General features: G+C 43.6%; 1 protein-coding gene across 1 annotated transcript in view; it reads right to left on the minus strand.

The window, feature by feature from the left end:
• LOC119648829 (jouberin-like) overlaps positions 1-10,962 on the minus strand; it is a 37,514-nt gene extending 26,552 nt beyond the window's left edge. Inside the window, exons 1-4 of the mRNA XM_038050690.1 lie at positions 10,701-10,962; positions 9,670-9,900; positions 9,317-9,524; positions 935-1,065 (exon numbers count right to left, since the gene is read on the minus strand). Coding sequence (XP_037906618.1) covers positions 935-1,065; positions 9,317-9,524; positions 9,670-9,900; positions 10,701-10,815 — 685 coding nt within the window. The 5' untranslated portion in view covers positions 10,816-10,962. The remainder of the gene's footprint in view (positions 1-934; positions 1,066-9,316; positions 9,525-9,669; positions 9,901-10,700) is intronic.
• Positions 10,963-19,490: the final 8,528 nt, after the last annotated feature.

Raw genomic sequence — 19,490 nt, forward strand, 5'->3', positions numbered from 1 at the left:
TAGCCCAAAGCGTGAAAGATAGAGATGATTAGGGGCAAGAAGACGACATATATAAGGAAGATTGCAAGGACATAAAGCTGGCTATCTGGCGAAGCAGTAAGGATATGTTTTCTGAGTTGTTACTTCGATACTGTTTCTTAAGGTTCGTAAACTTCTAGGTGAGCTATCCTATGGACCCATACGCCTCTTAGACAGTATGTGGGAAATGTTACAGCGAGTAATTTGCAATTGATGATGGCTCGCAACTGTTTGAAACAAAAGAGGCATTTCAAATCAACAGTATGCATTTCGATAATCCAGATCAATCATTGGTGCCCATCAAATTGGCTACTGGGTTGCACGATAATGGCCCCGGGCAGCAGAAATGCATTCAATTTGGCCTATTGGAGCCTTATATGAAAACGCCATGCGACGATTCGTGTTTTCATCCATCTGACTTCTACTTTCGGTGGTTACGTATAATAACGAAAGCTTTGGTGTGGCACGGATTATAGACTCAAAAAGTACGTTGTTTCCGCAGGCGGTAGGAATTCAAATCGTAAAATATTCCCCATAAATAATTTGAATATTTTTCTTCAAGTAATCCGGTCTATCAAATCGAGAGCGCTGAGTCTGGCCCCAAAACTAAGCCAATAATGTATCTACTAATGATAAATGACATGCCAATATGGAATTGTATCTAATTATATCCAACCTCCCGGTAATTGGAAGTACTAGGAACGGGCATAGTAACGGAATTTTTCCTGCCGCCAACAGATAGCTTTCACATTATTTTGAAGCGAGAGTTGAAAGACACCAACTCCTCCCACATAATTGCCAATAGGCCGACATTTTTCCTAAAAATTATTAATGACTTTGGGAGGTCAACATCCTGCGCCTTTAATAAAATATCAAAATACATCACTCAGAAACAGGCAAACCAATCAATACTTACTAATCTTCCATCGAGTTTTGAAATTTGTCACCACCGTATCCACAAGCTCAAATAAGATGACAATATTTTCATCTTTAATTCGACGAATATCGTCGTTGATAATAAGATTCTCGTCGAATTCAAAGGAAAAGCTGGAAAAAAGAAGGAAAAATCGTTTCAAGTTTCCAGACAACATTGAATTTCTCTAGAGAAGAAATTTTGTCAATTAAAAAAGTAAAACGCAGATGAGACCCATCATCAAGTTAAATGGAACCAAATTAAAGCGAATTATCCAACTTCGGAAGTTTTCCACTTTTTCTGCACGGAAGGATCTGGAAAATTTTGTGCGAACTGCAGAAGAAAGTAATAATTTTTTTCAACAGATATTTAAAGCAGATGATTTAAGAAGTTGATTTATGCGTTTAGGAAATTTTAATAAAAATAAAGCAAACCCAAAGGCACTTTTTATAATTTGACTTTGGAAAAATTGCAGATTTTATTAAGACAATTAAACAATCTTAAAGCTTAAAGCTTAAAGCGATTAGATAATGTGTTCTACTGGATTCGCCCAGATATTTAAAATATGATATTCGGTTCTAACTTTTTTATTAAGAATGGGAGGAAGTATCTGCCAATTTAGTTTAGGTGCCCCTAGTGACTCCGATGTTCTACAAAAATACGTTTCAAATTTGAATGAATGTCAAAGCTACAAAATGTAGAAAGGAAAGATATCTTTGAAAAATAATATTTAAGCATTGCGCAATGGAGCAAATTCGCCCGTATTAAAACGATTTCAAGGATCACAAGGGCGGCACTGGCTTCCAACTTTTCAAATTATTCGGGAAGAGTCACTATAGTGTGAATGGCCGTATAACAACCAGGCATCTCCTGTGAGGAGTTACCAGATCCTATGGCGGTACTCAAATCGCCACAATACGTGTACCAGCGGAGGCAATGCAGAAGTTGTTTAAGAGAACAAACTTCACTAAAGAGGTGCTTTAAATGCCTCATGTTTAGATACTTCGCGGAAGTATGCACCAGCAGCATTGATCGATCCGATCGATGTAGAAGGTGTGGGAGAAAGGCCATATTGCCAGGGAGTGCAATAGGGACCCCCAATTTTCTATTGTGCGAGGTGAAAGGGAGACAGGATAAGCGGCATATTGCTGGAAATAGTAAATGTTCGGAATTTAGGAAGACGCTCACTGCAATGAGAAAATGAGGTTTATTCAAATTCAAATTCAAAGGATCGCTCAGGATTTACTTGAGCAGACCACGTTCGAATCTGAGATGGAAATCGCCATCATAAGTGAACCGTATAGAAACCATCACGGTGGCATATGGATCACAGATTCGAGGCGACACCGTCTGAATTCGAGGAAATGCTTGATAACCTTATTCTCGACGCAAGGGGACGAAGACCAGAGGTGATTGCTGCTGATTTCAACGCTTGGGCCCTTGAGTGGGGTAGCAAAGAATCAAATGCCAGGGGGCGCAGTTTATTAGAAGCTATTGCGCAGAGAGACATAGTGTTGGCTAACGAAGGTGCTGTGAACACTTTTCAGGGGGTCAGTTTCGGTTGTAGACCTGACCTTTGTTAGCCCTGAGCTGCCACGTGGTATGTCGTGGTGCGTCAACAAACGCTACGCCGCCAGCGATCAGCCACAGGGCAAAGATCCATCATTCCCGAGATCGAGAAACATTTCAGATTGGTCAGGAAAAACTTTGGATGAGCAGACCTTCATAGAGGTATGGTTAGATCATAAATAAAGATAAAGAAGGCGCCTCTACGGAAAGAGTCGTCCATCTGGCTTAATACATCACCAAAGCATGTGACGCATCCATGCCTAAGAGATGCTTATTTCCCAGTAGACCAAACTACTGATGGAATGATGAACTGACCGGCCTTTGATCAGCGTGCCACCGAATCAGAAGAGCGGCTCAGAGGGCTACCGATCAGATCACGTGTCCTACCCTCTTGCTGAAAATCTTCCAGGAGATATTCCCCCAGCAAGAGGAGAGCACCGACACATTCCAACCACCTCTGAATGAGTAAGCTTGCAGTGAAATCCAGGCCGGACATGTTCGCTGAGTTGTTCGAATCGTGCATGTCCGAGGGGATATTTCCAGCGGCATGGACGCGGCAGAAGTTGGTACTTCTGCCTAAGCCTGGTAAACCTCCTGGTGGACCATCCTCATACCGGCCTATATATTAGAGCGGGTAATCTATAATAGATTACACCCGGTTGTTGAGAGCCAAGGCGGCCTTTCAGATCAGCAGTATGGGTTCCGTGAAGTCAGATCAACCATTGATACCATCAAATTGGTTACTGGCTTGGCCGAAGATGCAATCCACGGAAAGGGTAGTACCAGCAAATATTGCATGCTAATAACCCTGGACGTGAAAAATGCATTCAATTCGGCCAATTGGAATCTAATACGCAAATCCCTAGCGAAGGTTGCCGCTATCGTCGATAGTTATTTAATTGAAAGGAGGTTCTGGTATGATACTGACGACGGACCCCAGGAGTTCGTTGTTTCCGCGGGTGTCCCCCAGGGCTCCGTATTGGGGCAATTACTGTCGAATATCATGTACAACGGTGTACTTAATCTTCCCCTTCTAAGGAAGGCTACAGAGGTGGGTTTCGCTGACGACGTAGCGCTGGTTGTTGTCGCAAAGCATCTCGAAGATGCTGAGTTATACTCAAGCGAGGCAATCAGTGCTATTAAAAGTTGATTAGAGACCTCTGGTCTGACACTTGCGGAGGAAAAAAACGGAAGCGGTCTTCATCACTAAGCGCCAGAACAGAAATTACGCCTGTATTAGAATCGGGAATCATATCACCAACACACCAATAAATACTTGGGGATGGTGATAGACAGGAAGCTCAGCAATACGAAACACGTGCAGTATGTTTGTGATAAACTATCCACAGCTAGTATGGCCCTGGTTGCTTATAGCCAGAGTGGTGACATCAATCATGCTCTATGCGACCCCAGTTTGGAGGGAGACGTAGCGTATGTCAGGGAACGAACGTGGGAGGGCTACGGCATACCTCTAGGTTGCTTATAGCCAGGGTGGTGACCTCGATCATGCTCTATGCGACCCCAGTTTGGAGGGAGGCGTTGTGGATGTCAGGGAATGCTACCAAACTGAGTTCAGTCTACAGGAGGACAGCCCTGAGGGTATGCTCTGCCTTCAGGACTGTCTCAGATGATGCAGCATTCGTCATCTCTGGAATGATGCCGATTGACATCTTGGCAGATGAGATGGCGAATATATACAATGCGAAGCCAATCTTTCCCTTATAGCAGAAGACGAACGATGGGAAGAAGAGATCGATCTCAGAGTGTATGTAGCTGGGTTATTCTTAACAATAGTTTTTAACAATTTATTATGCCTTTACCCGACGAAGATAGTGACTGCCTTATGAGGCGCGGATTAAAAAATCATTCATAATGTTTCCTGATTGTCTTAAAAGGCCATTAAAAGGTACAGGTACCTGTGGGCTAGCAAAATGCAGATTTCGAATTTTTCCTTTCTATAGAAACGTTATCCATGCCTGAGATAAGAGCAAACTTACTAGCAAAGACCTTTGACTGACGCATTAGGATTTGGATTGATATCGGGCGTCTCCAAAATGCTCGCTTCCTCCAATCTGAGCGTGAGTTCCGCGTCACGGGCTGGACATTCTCGGGTGGCATACCAAAGAAGATTAATACGAACAATACGATATGGGTTATACTAATAAGTAACGTAGCCAGAACTCCAAGAAATTCGCACGTTTACATACATACATACGTTTGGATTTAGGGGACGCCTTCACCAGCTAAACCGAAGAAATGGAGAACGCGGGAGATCAACCATCAACGCTTATGCACCTACCAACAAAGGCGGAAAGGAGTGGATCAACCAGGGAAGTTGACGTGCTGCCCAGTGAAAAGAAGCTGAACGATCAAGACTTCTAGGGCTCAGGTTAGACAGCGACGCGCAGTAAAACGCTATGTCGGAGGAGCCAGGCGATACTCCCACAATAGAGAAGAGCTTCAAATAATAACGGAGCCAATGGCCAGCACTAAAATAGCCCAAATAAAACACCACCATGCGAAAGCTTCATCCGCGGTAATTACAAACGCAAGTTTCAAAGAGAACATTGGAATAGTGCTGGCTCAGGAGCCCTGGGTGTACCGTCGGCAGATTCGCGGTCTGCAAGGAAGAACCATGCAGGTAATTTGGGACCTCCTCTTCCGAAAAACCAAGAGCTTGCACAATTCCTAAACGTAATTTAAAATGTATATATCTTGTGGATATCCAAGTCTCATTGGAAGCCGGAAGGAGAACTCGAGAGGCAGCTATGGCATCGGGATACTTCCCAGGAGACGACATCCGGGTTTCTCCGGAACAAGTCATTAAACTGATGAAGTCATGTGAGAAGAGGGCGTTACTCCTTGGTGGCGATGACAACGCCCATCACGAAGTCTGGAGAAGAACTCTTCAACCGGGCAAAACAAACCGGGGACTGACTGCGTATAGCAACACGATCATGAAAGCAAAACGGAACAGCTTCAGGGAATTCTGCGAAAGGATCGAATAGATCACAGAAGCAACGAGGTTTTACAAAGCTGTAGTCAAAGACGGGCAATATTTTCTATCTGTTTGAAGAAGGAAGATGGGATATTTACCGAGAATGAGACAGGGTACACTTGCTTCTCAGAACTTATTTCCCAGGATTCTATCGCACGGCGGCAGGCGATAATATTCTGCCTGACACCCCAACAACGAATAATATGGGAAGAAAGGAGAACTGAAAACTAGCAAAATAGGTATACTCCAAACCTAGCGTAAAGGGTGTGGGAACTTTTAAACCATTGAAATCAGAGAGGCCTAAGAATCATCTAAGAGCCTCTTCTGAGAGTGGTAAGGGGGAGCATAGACATGGGATATATACCAAGGGCATGGAGATGGGCAAAAGTGATCTTTATTCCGGAAGCGGGTAAAAAGGATCCCTTTCACTCTAAATCTTCCAGACCAATTTGCCTAACATCGTTCGTACTCCAAACAGTGGAGAAGGTCTTAGACAACTATATTAGCACTAACGTTCTAGAGCGTAACCCCCTACATCAGTGTCAACACGCTTACCGGGCAGGACGGTCAACTGAAACTGCGCTGTATCAGCTAGCGGATATACTACAGGATGCCAGAGAAACAAATGAAATAGCACTATGTAAGTTTTTGGATATCGAAGGAACATTGGACAACACATCACACACAGAGGTACAAGATGCCCTGAGCGGCAAGCGATTGATTAAGGGTTACTAATGCCTGGTGGCATTAGTATCCCTTGGGACTGCAAATCAATCCAGCCAAAACCACCATAGCACCATTTACTGAGAGATGTAAGCTCGATCACCTGAGAGCCATAAGGTTACATGATATGGAGGTCAGAATTACGCTAGACCAAAAATTACTCTGGAAAACACATGTCGGAAAGCTACGAGGGCTCTGATGACTTGTAGGTACATAGCAGCAAAAAAATGGGATTGCAGTCCGAAGATACTACTTTGGATATATACTGCTACAATAAGGCCAATGATTACCTATGGGGCGGTAATTTGGGTAGAAAGAACCGAACTTAACACACAAGCCAAGAAGTTGCACAAACTCCAAAGATTGCGTTTCGTGTGTATCAGTGGGGCAATGAGGACATGCCCAACGGCATCTCTGAAGGTCCTTCTGTGGTTTAACCCCTCTCCATCTTCACATACTGATGAAAGCAAAGAGGACAATATGCAAGATAGCCGGGAGTATCAGTGAGGCGGGGGGCTGCCTAACCCGAAGGAAGATTGATATTCTTTCTAGGCGGTATTCCAAGGGATAATATGACAACGAGGTTTCACTTTGATGGAATAACAAGGCAAACTAGGGGAGCGTGATTGGGACATACGGCTTAAGCCAGCAACTGATTACGTGGTACACTGACGGATCCGTCACAGCAGAGGGAGTGGGTATCAGAGTCGCTGGTCCAAGGGAAATGTACTTCGAGCCAATTGGTAGGTACACTAGCATATTCCAGGCGGAAATATACACTATAGACAGATGTGCCTCCTTTAATCTGCAAAGGAACTACAGGGGGCAGAACATTGCTATTATCACCGACAGCCAAACAACGATTAAGGCATTTAGCTCTAACCAGGTGGACCCTAAACTGGTATGGGTATGCCTTAAGAGACTGAATACACTCGGCTCGTCCAATAAGGTCTGGATACTCTGGGTTCTAGGCCATGTTGGGTTAGAACACAATGAGGCAGCGGACGAACTAATCAAGAAGGGAGCAGGGACGCCTTTACACGGGCGAGAGCCATTCTGGGTATTCTGGGTAATCGGAAACGGTTTCATGCCTAGACATTAACAAATGAAGAGGAACAGTTGAGAGAACTATACTGGGCGGGTCTACCAGGAAAGGAGCAATCCAGGATGCTGATGGGGGTATACGAACATAAGTGCACAAAGGATTGCTTAAACCTCAACAAAAAGAACCTCCGAATCATAGTGGGAATTCTCACTGGTCCCTGTCGACTAAACTACCTAGAGAAGCTAAGGATATGCCTGCAGGTTTTGTGCGGAGTGTGATGAAACCTAAATACACGTCCAGGGACAGTGTCCGCCACTTGTGGAAAGTAGGTCGAGGCATCTGGGAAAACACTTAATACCAGATGCAGGGTTGAAAGATCTGGAGGGTTGCTTGATGATTAATAGGTACACTATAACCAGTAAAAGGAGCACAATAATTCTTTAAGGACGCGGTGCGTTCCCTTAACAAAATAATACTAGTTGGAAGTTGGAATTTTCATTAGATAATTCCTATTCTTTGGCAGACTGGAACCTAATTTCCTGGTGAGACTGAGAAATGAGCCAACTGCCCGAAAAAGAATGACCAAATAAAAAACTGGTGAACGGATAACTGGAGCTTATGGCAAGAAAGTGACAGTCATGGCATGCAATCGCAACTAATGAGCTGTGAGCCATGCATTCCTTAAAATGTTTAAATTTTGTTTGGCGACCTAAGTAACTTCTTTTTAAGGTTTTGCGTAAAACAAAACCTTATTAAAATCGGTTTATTGTGTGTCTGTGTGTCTGTCGGCCTGTCTGTCCGTCACAAGCTGTGCACAGATGCCAACGCTGTCGGCCAAACCAAAACCAAGTGCCCGAGGAGAACCTCCATAGTGGTGGCACCGGGAGACGCTGTACTCACTTTGGTTTGCCGGCCATGATGCAGTAGGCGAATGCTCCAAAGGCTTAATTAGAGCGATCAGACCCGAGTTTGCACGGGGACTCATCTGAAATGGCAAATTGGTTGGGATATACTGGTACCATTGGAACCGGGAAAGCCCCTGGACTCTCATACTTCTGGTGAACTTCCGTTGTATGTGAGTACAGCTCGGCTATTTGCGGTTGGCCCCCCTAGTGGGAGTTTCATGGTGGTTGTGGCTGTGCTCAAGCGAGAAGAGACCTTCGGGCCTCGGCGTGGTGTTGCGTTTCAACACGGGTGCCGTACTCCTTAGTTCGGTACAGATTTAGGTAATTCTTGCATCTACCAGTATGAATGCTAAACCATGCACTTGGTATAGACTGGTACCGTTGTTGCTTGTCCCAGCGGGGCTCTAATTGTGGTCACAAAATAAATCCGTGTCTGAAGAGGACCGTAGGATTATGTCTCCACGACTGGTACCTACGTAAAACACTCATGGGCTTAACTGTCCGTCATACGCATTTTTCTCGGAGACCGTTGTAGCGATTCACACCAAATTTGGCCCAAAAATGGGAGCTGTGAACGTTCACGCATACAGTGAGTTACATGCAAAAGGGGGGTGTACATTTTTTTGTATAGTAATATAGTAATGTGGGGTATCAAATAAAAGGTCTCGGTTAGCACTTTCCGATGCCGGTCTTAGTTTTGACATTTGCTAGAAATGTGGGGAGTCCGGGGGTCGAAAGTGATCATTTTTTAATGGGCCCATTCTTAAAAATGCCCCAACCGAAAATTATGAAAAAAAATCACGATGCTGCCACTATATGGTGCCGAGGCTCCGCAATACCCTCCATATCGATATTTGCCCAAATGCAGTTAACAATAGTATATTATAATACTATAATTTTTGGCAATTGGCTGCAAAACCCGCCTTAAGTTCATTCTAGCACCACAAAACAAAAGGGTATAGCATGATCCTACCAAGTTTGGTGGAAATCGCACTGTTACTAACAAAGTTATAGTAGGTCAAAGGTGCTACGAATCGATCCCATCTGCAACCTTCTAACTCCCCTTTTATGTTATAATTTACATTTATTTTACTGCGTAATTAAATAGGGTTGCATTCAAACAATAATCGGATAATTTCAATTACCTTCCGTCCTCACTCAGCTTCCCTTCGTTGCTCATGATAGGAAGGATATAATCAACGTGATCAGGCTCCATATTTATTATAACATTTCGATTCACATCGCTCTTTCGTGCCAGCAGACGAGTTTTCGTATCATAAATGGAAACTTTCACTCTCGGGGCTCGAATGTACTTTTTGAATTTTAAAGCCGACGTTTTGTACAAATGAATGCCTAAACAGAGAGAAATCATTTCAGGAAAATTAAAACACAATTTTAATTGCATCCTTTATGCTGGTGCATGCAATGGGGATGACATACAAACCCATGCAATGTCTATATGCGATGGAATGTTGGTTAAGCTTCAGAAAATACCCACCGATGATGGTTTCATATGTGAAAGCGGAACTATCGTAGGACCTAATTTTCTTCCCTTTGCCAGTTCGGTGTTTAGTGCCGGATGATGTTACTATGTCCTGTTCCAGGGCTGTTGCGGTTGAGAGCTTTGACGTGAAATTAGCTTTGCTGATTTGGGTTTTGCCCTTTTGTGCTGTTGAATTCCCATTATCGTGCCGTTCACTCTGCGTAGCTGAGGGTGATGTGGGTGAATCTGAAACATGAGAAGCAGCAAAGATAAAAGATAGTAATGTTGCAGTTGCATAGGCAAGTACGCATTTACATACTTCTGGATTAAAGCGCTTGAAAGGGGCTTGTGTGCTGTTTGGTTCCTTAATTAGGCTAACTGAGCAATTTCCTTCCATTTCTGAATTAATTTGAACAGAATAAGGATCAATAGAATTCTGACTCATCATCATCTGCTCATCAATTTAAATTCACCCTAAATTATGTTCCAGTACAATATATTGTAAATCAAATGATAGACAGGACGCAATCTGTTTGAATTTCCTTCGTAGATAAAGCAGGTAAATATGCGAACTCTCGAAACTAATTCACTCGAATATATTTAAATTTTTTCTTGTTGTTTACATAGAATCTGACGAAGGGATCGACTTGGAGTGATACTAAATTCAGGAGGTTCAGATAAAGGTCCAAAAGTGAAGGAAAACATATTGGAAAGTTGAAAAGGTTTAGAACTTCCACTCCAAATGATTTTCTCATCCAAAGTTGATTGAATTGCAGATTAAGATAAAAATCTTCTGAAATTGTTAAGGGCAAAGGCACCGCTTTGATTCGAATACACCATAAGGGAATCCTATCAATCCGCACTGAATCCACGATTTGCAAAACTCCATTCAAATACACCTAACAACATACTAAACAGTTTTTTCGCCAGAATCCAAAGTAAGCAGCCAACATTGTAGATAAAAACAATTACATCGGCTGCCATTCGACCTGGTAAACCCCGAGTCCTGACTGCCTAATATATGCACATAAATCACCTTGACTTACCATACTCGGAGGTTGTATCCGTATCAGTACCTGAATCACTGTCTTCCTGCTTATTCGAGGATTCACTCTCATCACTATGCGAGAAGCTTCTGCTCTCCTGTATTTTGCTGTACATCTTACTTTTCCCTACTGACAATGCGAATCAGGCAAAAACTAGAATTCCTTTCTCGTTATCCTTGTCCTTTCCTTTTATTGGCCTGTCATCATGAACAACGGCAAAATGCCAAACAAAATCGAGGAAAAAAACCGGCGAAAGTTTGTCAATCATACAACACCAGATCGTCATGGTAACCTGCCCAAAGGGTAACGTTTTTCCAGGATATGCGGCTTGTAAGGGAAGGGGATGTTCTATGGAGTGGAGAAAGTGAATGAGTTCATGAAATTTGAAAATTTGAATTAACGTATTTTCCCGGAAGTGGTTGCGAAAATAATTTACATTTGCCATTTGGTATATTGTTTTCTTGGCAATCTTTTATACGAGTATAGGGAGGTGAGCTTGAATAATGGATACGGTGGAAGGGATCAATAAGCAAATGATTTGCAGAAACTTGAGGAAGGGAATTTCGAAAATGTGCCTTTCATGGATTTTCAATTGATCTTTCCTTGAGAGAGTCAAAGCACAATATTCTAGAGAGAAGACCCGATTATTCGTTTGCAGAAGGTTCATATGGGGGAGGTGCCTATTATTTTTCAGATGAATTATTGGCAATTCATGTTCTGAATTTATATAATATTTTGTGAAGAAAAGGAAATGCCATTCAGCGTTGTGAAATATCTACTCGCGAGAAGTGCGTACAATGACTAATTGGGTAATTATTTTTCTTAACTACTATTTCAAGGACGACTATTCGGTGGCCGAAGGACTTAGGTTTTATTGTTGCCATTGAGACAGTGGAACCATCTAGTAATCTTCTGATTTTATAGTCCTCGAAAAACTCTACCTCTAGTCCACCTTTTGCTATAACAGAATTGGAAATCGCAAAAGATACTGGCCAAGATCTGGATTTTTATCCATTGAAAACAGCCTATCTCATCATACCTCCATAAACAGGATATTGCATCTCGGGGTTAAGTAAGCTTGCTCTAATTAGATCTCCTTTCTTCCATTTCATCATTATCATCATCAAGGGCGCAACAGCCGGTATCCGGTCTAACCCTGCCTTAATAAGGAACTCCAGACATCCCGGTTTTGCGCCGAGGTCCACCAATTCGATATCCCTAAAAGCTGTCTGGTGTCCTGACCTACGCCATCACTCCATTTCAGGCAGGGTCTCCCTCGTCTTCTTTTTCTACCATAGATATTGCCATTATAGACCCGCCCACCGCATCCTATTGAGTCGAATTTTATCCAAAACCCGACGGTTATGGTATCGCTCGTAGATTTCGTCGTTATGTATACTACGGGATCGTCCATCCTCATGTAGGGGGTCAAAAATTCTTCGGAGGATTCTTTTCTCGAACGCGGCCAAGAGTTCACAATTCTTCTCGCTAAGAACCTAAGTCTCCAAGGAATACTTGAGGACTGGCAAGATCATTGTCTTGAACAGTAAGAGCTTTGAGCCTATGGTGAGACGTTTCGAGTCGAACAGTTTTTGTAGGCTGAAATAGCCTCTGTTGGTTGCCCACAACCGTGCATGGATTTCCTCATCGTAGCTGTTATCGGTTGTGATTTTTGACCCTAGATAGGAGACATTATCAACGGTCTCAAAGTTGTAGTCTACTATCTATATTCTTCCTGTTTGACCAGTGCAGTTTGATGTTGTTGGTTGGTTGGTTTTTGGTACTGACGTTGCCACCATATATTTTGTCTTGCTTTCATTGATGTACAGCCCAAGATCTCCCACGTCACGGGTCGTTCTTCCCATAATGTCGATATCATCAACATAGACCAGTAGACTTAAAAGAGGATCGTAAATGGTTTCAGTTTCTTACATTTGGGGTGCTTTGCAACTACTACCACCGCCAGGCCGTCTGCGAAACCAGTCAACATTGCCTCTTTTGGCACGCGAAGACGAGCACTCCGTCAAACATTTTGTCCACAGCAGGAGCCCTAATACCGAGCCTTCGGCCCGTTGTCCGTCTCACACCAAAGAAGTTTCTTCGAAAGGTAACTCTCGATTATCCAAACTAGATAACCAGGGACACGCAGTTTAGCCAAGGTGTCTTTATTCCAGCCCCAGCTGGCGGAATCAAATGCATTCCTGACAGCGAGCGTCACCACCGCGCAGCATTTACCAGCGGGCAATGCGTTCCGAGCCAAGTCCACGACCATTGCTATTGCAACGACAGTGGACCGCACTCTGCGAAACTCATGCTGCCACTCACTAGCTCGATGAACGGAAACAGCCTGTTGTATATCACCCTCTCCAACAACTTCCCCATAGTGTCTAAAACATAGATAAAATGGTTTTCTTAGATTGAAAAAACGTCCTGTTGAACCGTTGGCTGAGGTCCCCTTTCTTCTTGTTGCGGAATTGCAATTATTTAGAACAAAAACCGCGGGCGCGTCACTTGAGGTGATTCTTGTCCACGAATCTTGTTCATTACAGCTTTGTACGCAACGCCCCCGCCCCGATGATATTCGTCTTTTGCAGATAAATATCCTCATTCCACTGATAAGGATTGATCAATCAGCGCACTGCAGGATAGACTAACGCCGTATATAGCTCCCTAGAGCCAACTTATCTTTCTCTGATGTAGCTCTCTGTGTGGACGACATGTAGCTCTCCATGCCAAGCTTCTCGTTTAGCAAGACCGTTAGTGAGTAATGATAGCCACACCATGTACTAGGTGGCCCTACTATCAACAAAATGGATCTAAACTGGGAAGTCGAAAAACACCTCCCCGAATCCAGGTTGTGCACCTATTGGATAGTTTGCAGTCGGGTTAACTGACTGTATTCGAAAGGAACTTCACTGACACCTGATCGCCTCAGTAAGTAAGCTTCGCCTTAACGTACTACGTGAGGCTAAGGCACGACGGACCTTCTAACTCCCATACTCCCCAGAACCAAAGGAGTACACGAATAAAAGCAAAATATAAATAAAACCAGAGAAGCGTACCGCACACAAACTGGCCAACCAAGTGGGTGCACATCTCCGAAACACTGAGAGCCAGGTGATTACACCCAAAAAGGGAGGAGTTGTGGCGTGAAGCAAGGGAGGATTAGCATATTGCGAGGATTACAACCAATAAAAATCACTGCTCAAAAAAAAGGGAAAACCAAAAGCACGTGTGACATCAGTATATCAGTCGTCATTAAGGAGATAGACCTCAGTGGCGCAGATGCCAAATGGTACCTGCGTTATCTGAAGCAAGGCTTGAAACTAGAAGGGGTCCTTTAGAAGGCTCAGGATAAATATAACCCATATTAATAGGAGCCAAGGAATCGGGAGGAACTGGAGGAACCCAAGAAGGGCGAAACCCAACTATGTTAATGGTGAAGGCAGGAATCAGCGCAGCAAGCCTACTATTAGCTTCGCTAGTGCGGTCAAGAGCATTCGGCTGGCCATAGTCTCAAAAACGTTTTTCGAGCAAATATTCAACGAGAATTCACTTGCCAAGATTGCAACCAGATCAGGATTTGATAGAGCCAAATGGCGAAACCGATCAAGACTAGCCGACCCCAATCGTGAGGAGCAGGAAACTACCGAAAACCTTGCCATTAGGCGTATGTGAAAGGGATGCAGTGCGAAGCTTGTATTCACCGGGATTCACTTTCGACCAGCTCACATGCCGGTGGACTGCGCGACGAAGGACACTACGGAGTGGCTTAGGACTATAGTTCCTAAATTGACAGCCTGGGAAAGAACAGAAGAACAGAAGAAGAAGAACTGTCGGCATGTGCTGTGGATGATATACCAGAAGCACACATGGTTACCGTAACGAAGATTTTAAGTGCCTCCTAATTACTTGAAAGCTCCATAGGCGATTATGGAGAGTTTTCAGAAGCAAGCTGGAGGACAAGAATAGACACCTTACGATCGAAGTGAAAGACCGATCCCTGGTAGCGATCAAACGTCGAAGTTGTCATATCAACTATAGGTTTGGTAACATAATAGTCCATGTGCACAGGGAAAAGTCTGGAAAGACATTTTAAAGAAGACATCGAGTGGAAAACTGTGGAACGCATGTCCCCGAACGAATCTCGGAAGCCATAGAAGCGGAAAACACTGTATCAATCAGTGAAGTAAATCTGTGGCCCAGTGAAGAGGCGAAATTGGACGACCCGACCTAGATCTTCTAGGACTCAACTCGGACGCCGACGTGCAAGAAAGCGGGGTGATACTCCGACAGTGGAGCAGAGCTCCAAACAATAGCCAATGGCCAGCACTAACATATCTCGGATAAAATTTAAAATAGATACGTTCCAGATGGGAGACCCTGTTACTGTCTGAGTCTCACTAGAAGCCGGGGAGAGAATTCGAGAGACAATCGTGGTATCGGACTACTTCCCAGTAAATGACTTCCAGATGCTACCGGAGCTAGTTGCTAAACTGGGGAAGCAACGACATCAATCGAAGAGGTGAGTACCTTCTTGAAATTATTCTCAGCATTAAGTTAGAGATATGACCAGCACTAGACGTCACTCTAGGTAATACTCTGATGAACGGCCTAGTCAGGAATCGGACGATGTCGGATGAGCCCTGTATATTGCAAAACAGAATAACCATTTTCGTCATTAAAGGCAACTCCGAAATAAAGAGAGCATAATAAAGAATCCTACTAGAACGGATTGGGACTCCTATTCAACGTGCCTGACCAACAACATGGCTCACTTACAAAGGGCAGTGATATCAGGAGCGACTTGGAACTTGGAATAGTAGTGGAAGACCTCATCAGAGTTGTCATTGACGCATTTGAGGCTAGCTTTCCGGCAAAGATGGTTAAGTCATCTAGACTAGCCGAGGTACAAAAAATGCGCTGACTGTGTATAACAACGTGATCACGGAAGCAAAAGGGAATAGCTTCAGAGAATTTTGTGAAGGGATCGGACAAACCAATGAAGCAACCAGACTATACAAAGCTGTAGCCAAAGATGGAATATCTCAGGATTCCACCACACTGCTGAAGGTGACAACAATGTGTGTGATACCCCAACAACGAACAAAGAAAGGTGAACTGGAAACTAACAAAAGAGGTACTAGCAAAAGAGGCTAATGTGTTGTAGGACCGGTGTAGTCTCGGGAGTTGTGAGTGAAAGTAGATGTCAAGCTCGAGGGGGCGATGTGCAAAATAATATCGACAGAGAGAAAGAGAGAGAGAGAGAGAATGGCAGAGCATTCCTTCAGAGGGAAGGAGATTCAATGGTCGTAGCCGTGACGAATAGTCCACCCAGAGAAAGTTTATTTTGAAGAAGAAAGTCAGGGTGAATTTAGGTATTATTATTACTTCAAGAGCGCGTCAGGTCTTCAAAGAAGGACAGTAGTAAAGGGGTTGTCCACCAAGATGAGTAGGTGAAGGATATTGGGGAGAGTTTAAGTGAATAACACATCCGATGACATTCGGCGTCAGCCTGTTAACCGAGCCACGACAGATCACAGTTTTCAGATTGGACTGCGAGGTAGTGAAGATAAAACAGAGGTCGTCTGCGTAGAGCAAACATGGGACGCGGGGGAGAACATTTAGAAAAAATAGGAAGGGTTGGGGGCCAAGTATACATATAGAATACCAGAGGAAGCGGAGAAGGAACGGGATGAGCACCCATTTAAAGAAACTCTGCAGGGACGGTTCGATACGTAGGAGGAGGAGCCATGTGATGATTGAAGAGGGGAAACTGACTAGAGAGAGTTTGGAGAGGAAAATATTGTCGTCAATGGTATAAAAGGCTTTGGAAAAATCGGCGAAAATATCGTGTTCCTTCTGTCAAGAATTACGATATTTACCAAGGAAGTTGGTAAAGACCAGAAAGTTTGAAACCGATTTACGAAACGATGCTGCTTTGACCGAAACACGCGACCAGCTAGTCGCTGACGTATGTCCCAAGGAATTTGGGGCAAAAGAAGAGAAGGAAGATAGAACGGTAGTTCCCAGAGTAGGGTCTCCGCTTTTGAGGATATGAGTAATTAGGTTCTCTTGCCAAAAACGAGGAAAGTAGCATTCTTTAAAACTGTCGTTGAAGTTTATACTCAGAGGGAGAGGAATACATTGTCGTGTGTGTGTGCTAACAAGGAAGAAGTGAGGAAGTCCATTGGGACCAGGTCCGACATTGGCCTCAAGATTACCATCCATGAACTTAACCAAAGAAGGAGTTTGAAGAGGAATGGCGAAAAAATTCGGAGCAGTCTGCACATAAAAAAGGCGTAAAGGTGCAGTGGTCAAGAAAGTAAACACTCTCTTCCGTGTTCACTTTCTTCACCAGAACAAAAAAGGTCGCAGCATTATTGGGGGAGTTGGCAGTGCAATCAGCAAGATTGATGAAAAAAAGGTAAAGATTGTGTGGAGTTACGGAGTAGCGAATGCGTGAGCAAACAGGTTTCAAGTCGACAGGCAAAGCGGCTTAGATATCTTTTATGTGTTTTGCTAATCATAGACTTCACATTGGAAGGCGTTGCCTTGAAATGAGCAAGGTTGGCGATACTTTTAGAAACCGGAAACTTCTATCGCAGTGTATGCTTCAGGCAGACGTTTTCATGGATTTCTTTGGTGAACTAAGTTGGGTAAGAACGAGGACAACTGGCAAAATGAGGAACTTGACAGGAGAGTAGATAGAAAAGGATAATATAAAATTGCTTAAAGCTTGATCACACGTTAAGGCAGATAGTAAGGGTTCCAGTATATTGAAGCTAAGGCTGAGTTGCACCGATCGTGAAAAACTGCAAGAGAGGCGTCTTCGATGGTATGGTCATGTAATTCGTGTTAATGAGAATTCACTTGTCAAGATTGGTCTGAACATCGAAGTCGATGATAAACGACCAAAAGGCAGGCCGAAACAACGGTGGCTTGATACGCCAGATGGGGATATGAAAGCCTCGAGATTACACCCAGATCAGGCAACCGATAGAGCGAAATGGCGAAACTGATCAGAACGAGCCGACCATGCTTGTGAACGGGACAAAGGCTGAAGAAAAAGAAAAAGGATGTGCTAGGAAGCAAGGAGCGCGCTCGGGCAGGGTGAAGGAATCAAGAGTGCGATTCAAAGAGTTATTGGAAGTTGAACAAGTATTCATGAAGGAGAAGAGTAGAAGGGAACAGTAGGAGGGGCTGTTGCAAGGAATAGGAGAGGTAGGATGATTAGACCAGTTGAGCATGGGAAAGTTACAAACCCCGTATAGGAAGGATAGGGAGGCAAGGAAATTTATCAGAATGGAGCTTTGACAAACAATTTTTAATACAGGTGAAGGTAAGCACAAGGGGCGTATATACAAGATGTAATGGACAGAGGAAGTTGGGGGCTGGAGAAACTCAAGGCACCACAAGCATAAGGAGAGCCAAAGAGGAAGCAGACACGTTCTTCGCATAGTGGATCTTTTATTGCAATTAGGACCCCATCGCGAGTGTACTTACGTAATGTGGTCTGGCATTTTGTAGTGGCTCTCGGACTCACTGAGCACAGCCAGAATAGTAGTCATTCTATAACTATTACCGCCAAAGTCATGACGATCGTCTCCAAAGGGCCTTCATGAAATCTGTGATGAGAGCTACATTCGGAGTTGGTACAGGTGTTATTTTCCGTAATAGCACGAGAGGACCAGAATTCGACAAAAAATAAGGAAGTTCTGGAGCCTATATAAAACGCTGGATTGCCACCGAGAGGGATCGGGATATCAAGCGTATTTGGAGTAGCGGGTGACAAAATGCTTCGACCCAAAAAACAGAGGTAACTGGAATGACCTGAGCGATCAACGAGGGTATCCTCCTCCTCCACTTTATTCCTCAATGAACTCAATGACTTAAGTCGCTTATTTTTTTAATTCCCATCCCCATCGCAATATCGGTTAGTAATTGAGTTTAAAACCTCCCCTGTTAGAAGTCCAGATGCACTGGGCTTAAAACATGTGAATTCAGGGTAAAGGTATATGAGGGATAGAAGCACCCAGAATACGACCTTCTCTTCCGAACTGGGTTTTTACAGGGCCGCCGTGTGTGAAGTGTTCCCCTCCTCAAGAAAAATCAGAAAATCAAAGGTTCAAACCAACACCATTTGATTTCTCGAGAACGATTTCATGTGTAGGAGTGAAATATGCGCCCACTCTAACATGGAACCCAACATTTGTAAGGATAAATGAAATATGCATAAAGGCATCTCGCACGAGCCTTCTTCAATGAAAAGCAGACAAGACAAATTTCAGTGTGTCAGGTACATGGAACCCAAAAATCGTTTGAGATCGTATGCCTTTTCCAGTCTAAATAAATTATCCGACTGACTTCCGTCAGCCTCTCCTAAAGTGGAAATTTGAAGATTCTCACAACTTTTGCTTCCAAACTTCATATTTGTGAAATGTAGTATGTTCCGACTTGATTGGAGGAAGTATAATCTGATTCCTCATAATTTCGAAAGGATTCGTTGTAGCATGGGTTATTCCCCTAAAATCATGGAAATGAAATTACTCTAATGAACGAATGGGAATGAAGTTGGAAGCCAATTAACAGTGAATTTCCCACACACGTCATAATAAGGATACGAGATGATATATGTATGTCTGAGGAGCATTATCCTTTCTGAAATCGAATTATACCAACAAAACTCTTTTGACATTCAAATTTGAAATTTAGCTGCCAGCATTATGACGCTCATTCAAAAAACATCCGTTACCAAGGCGACCAGGATCAACACACAAGCTCCTACCT

The sequence above is a fragment of the Hermetia illucens genome, chromosome 2 (assembly GCF_905115235.1).
Source record: "Hermetia illucens chromosome 2, iHerIll2.2.curated.20191125, whole genome shotgun sequence".
NCBI lineage: Eukaryota > Metazoa > Arthropoda > Insecta > Diptera > Stratiomyidae > Hermetia > Hermetia illucens.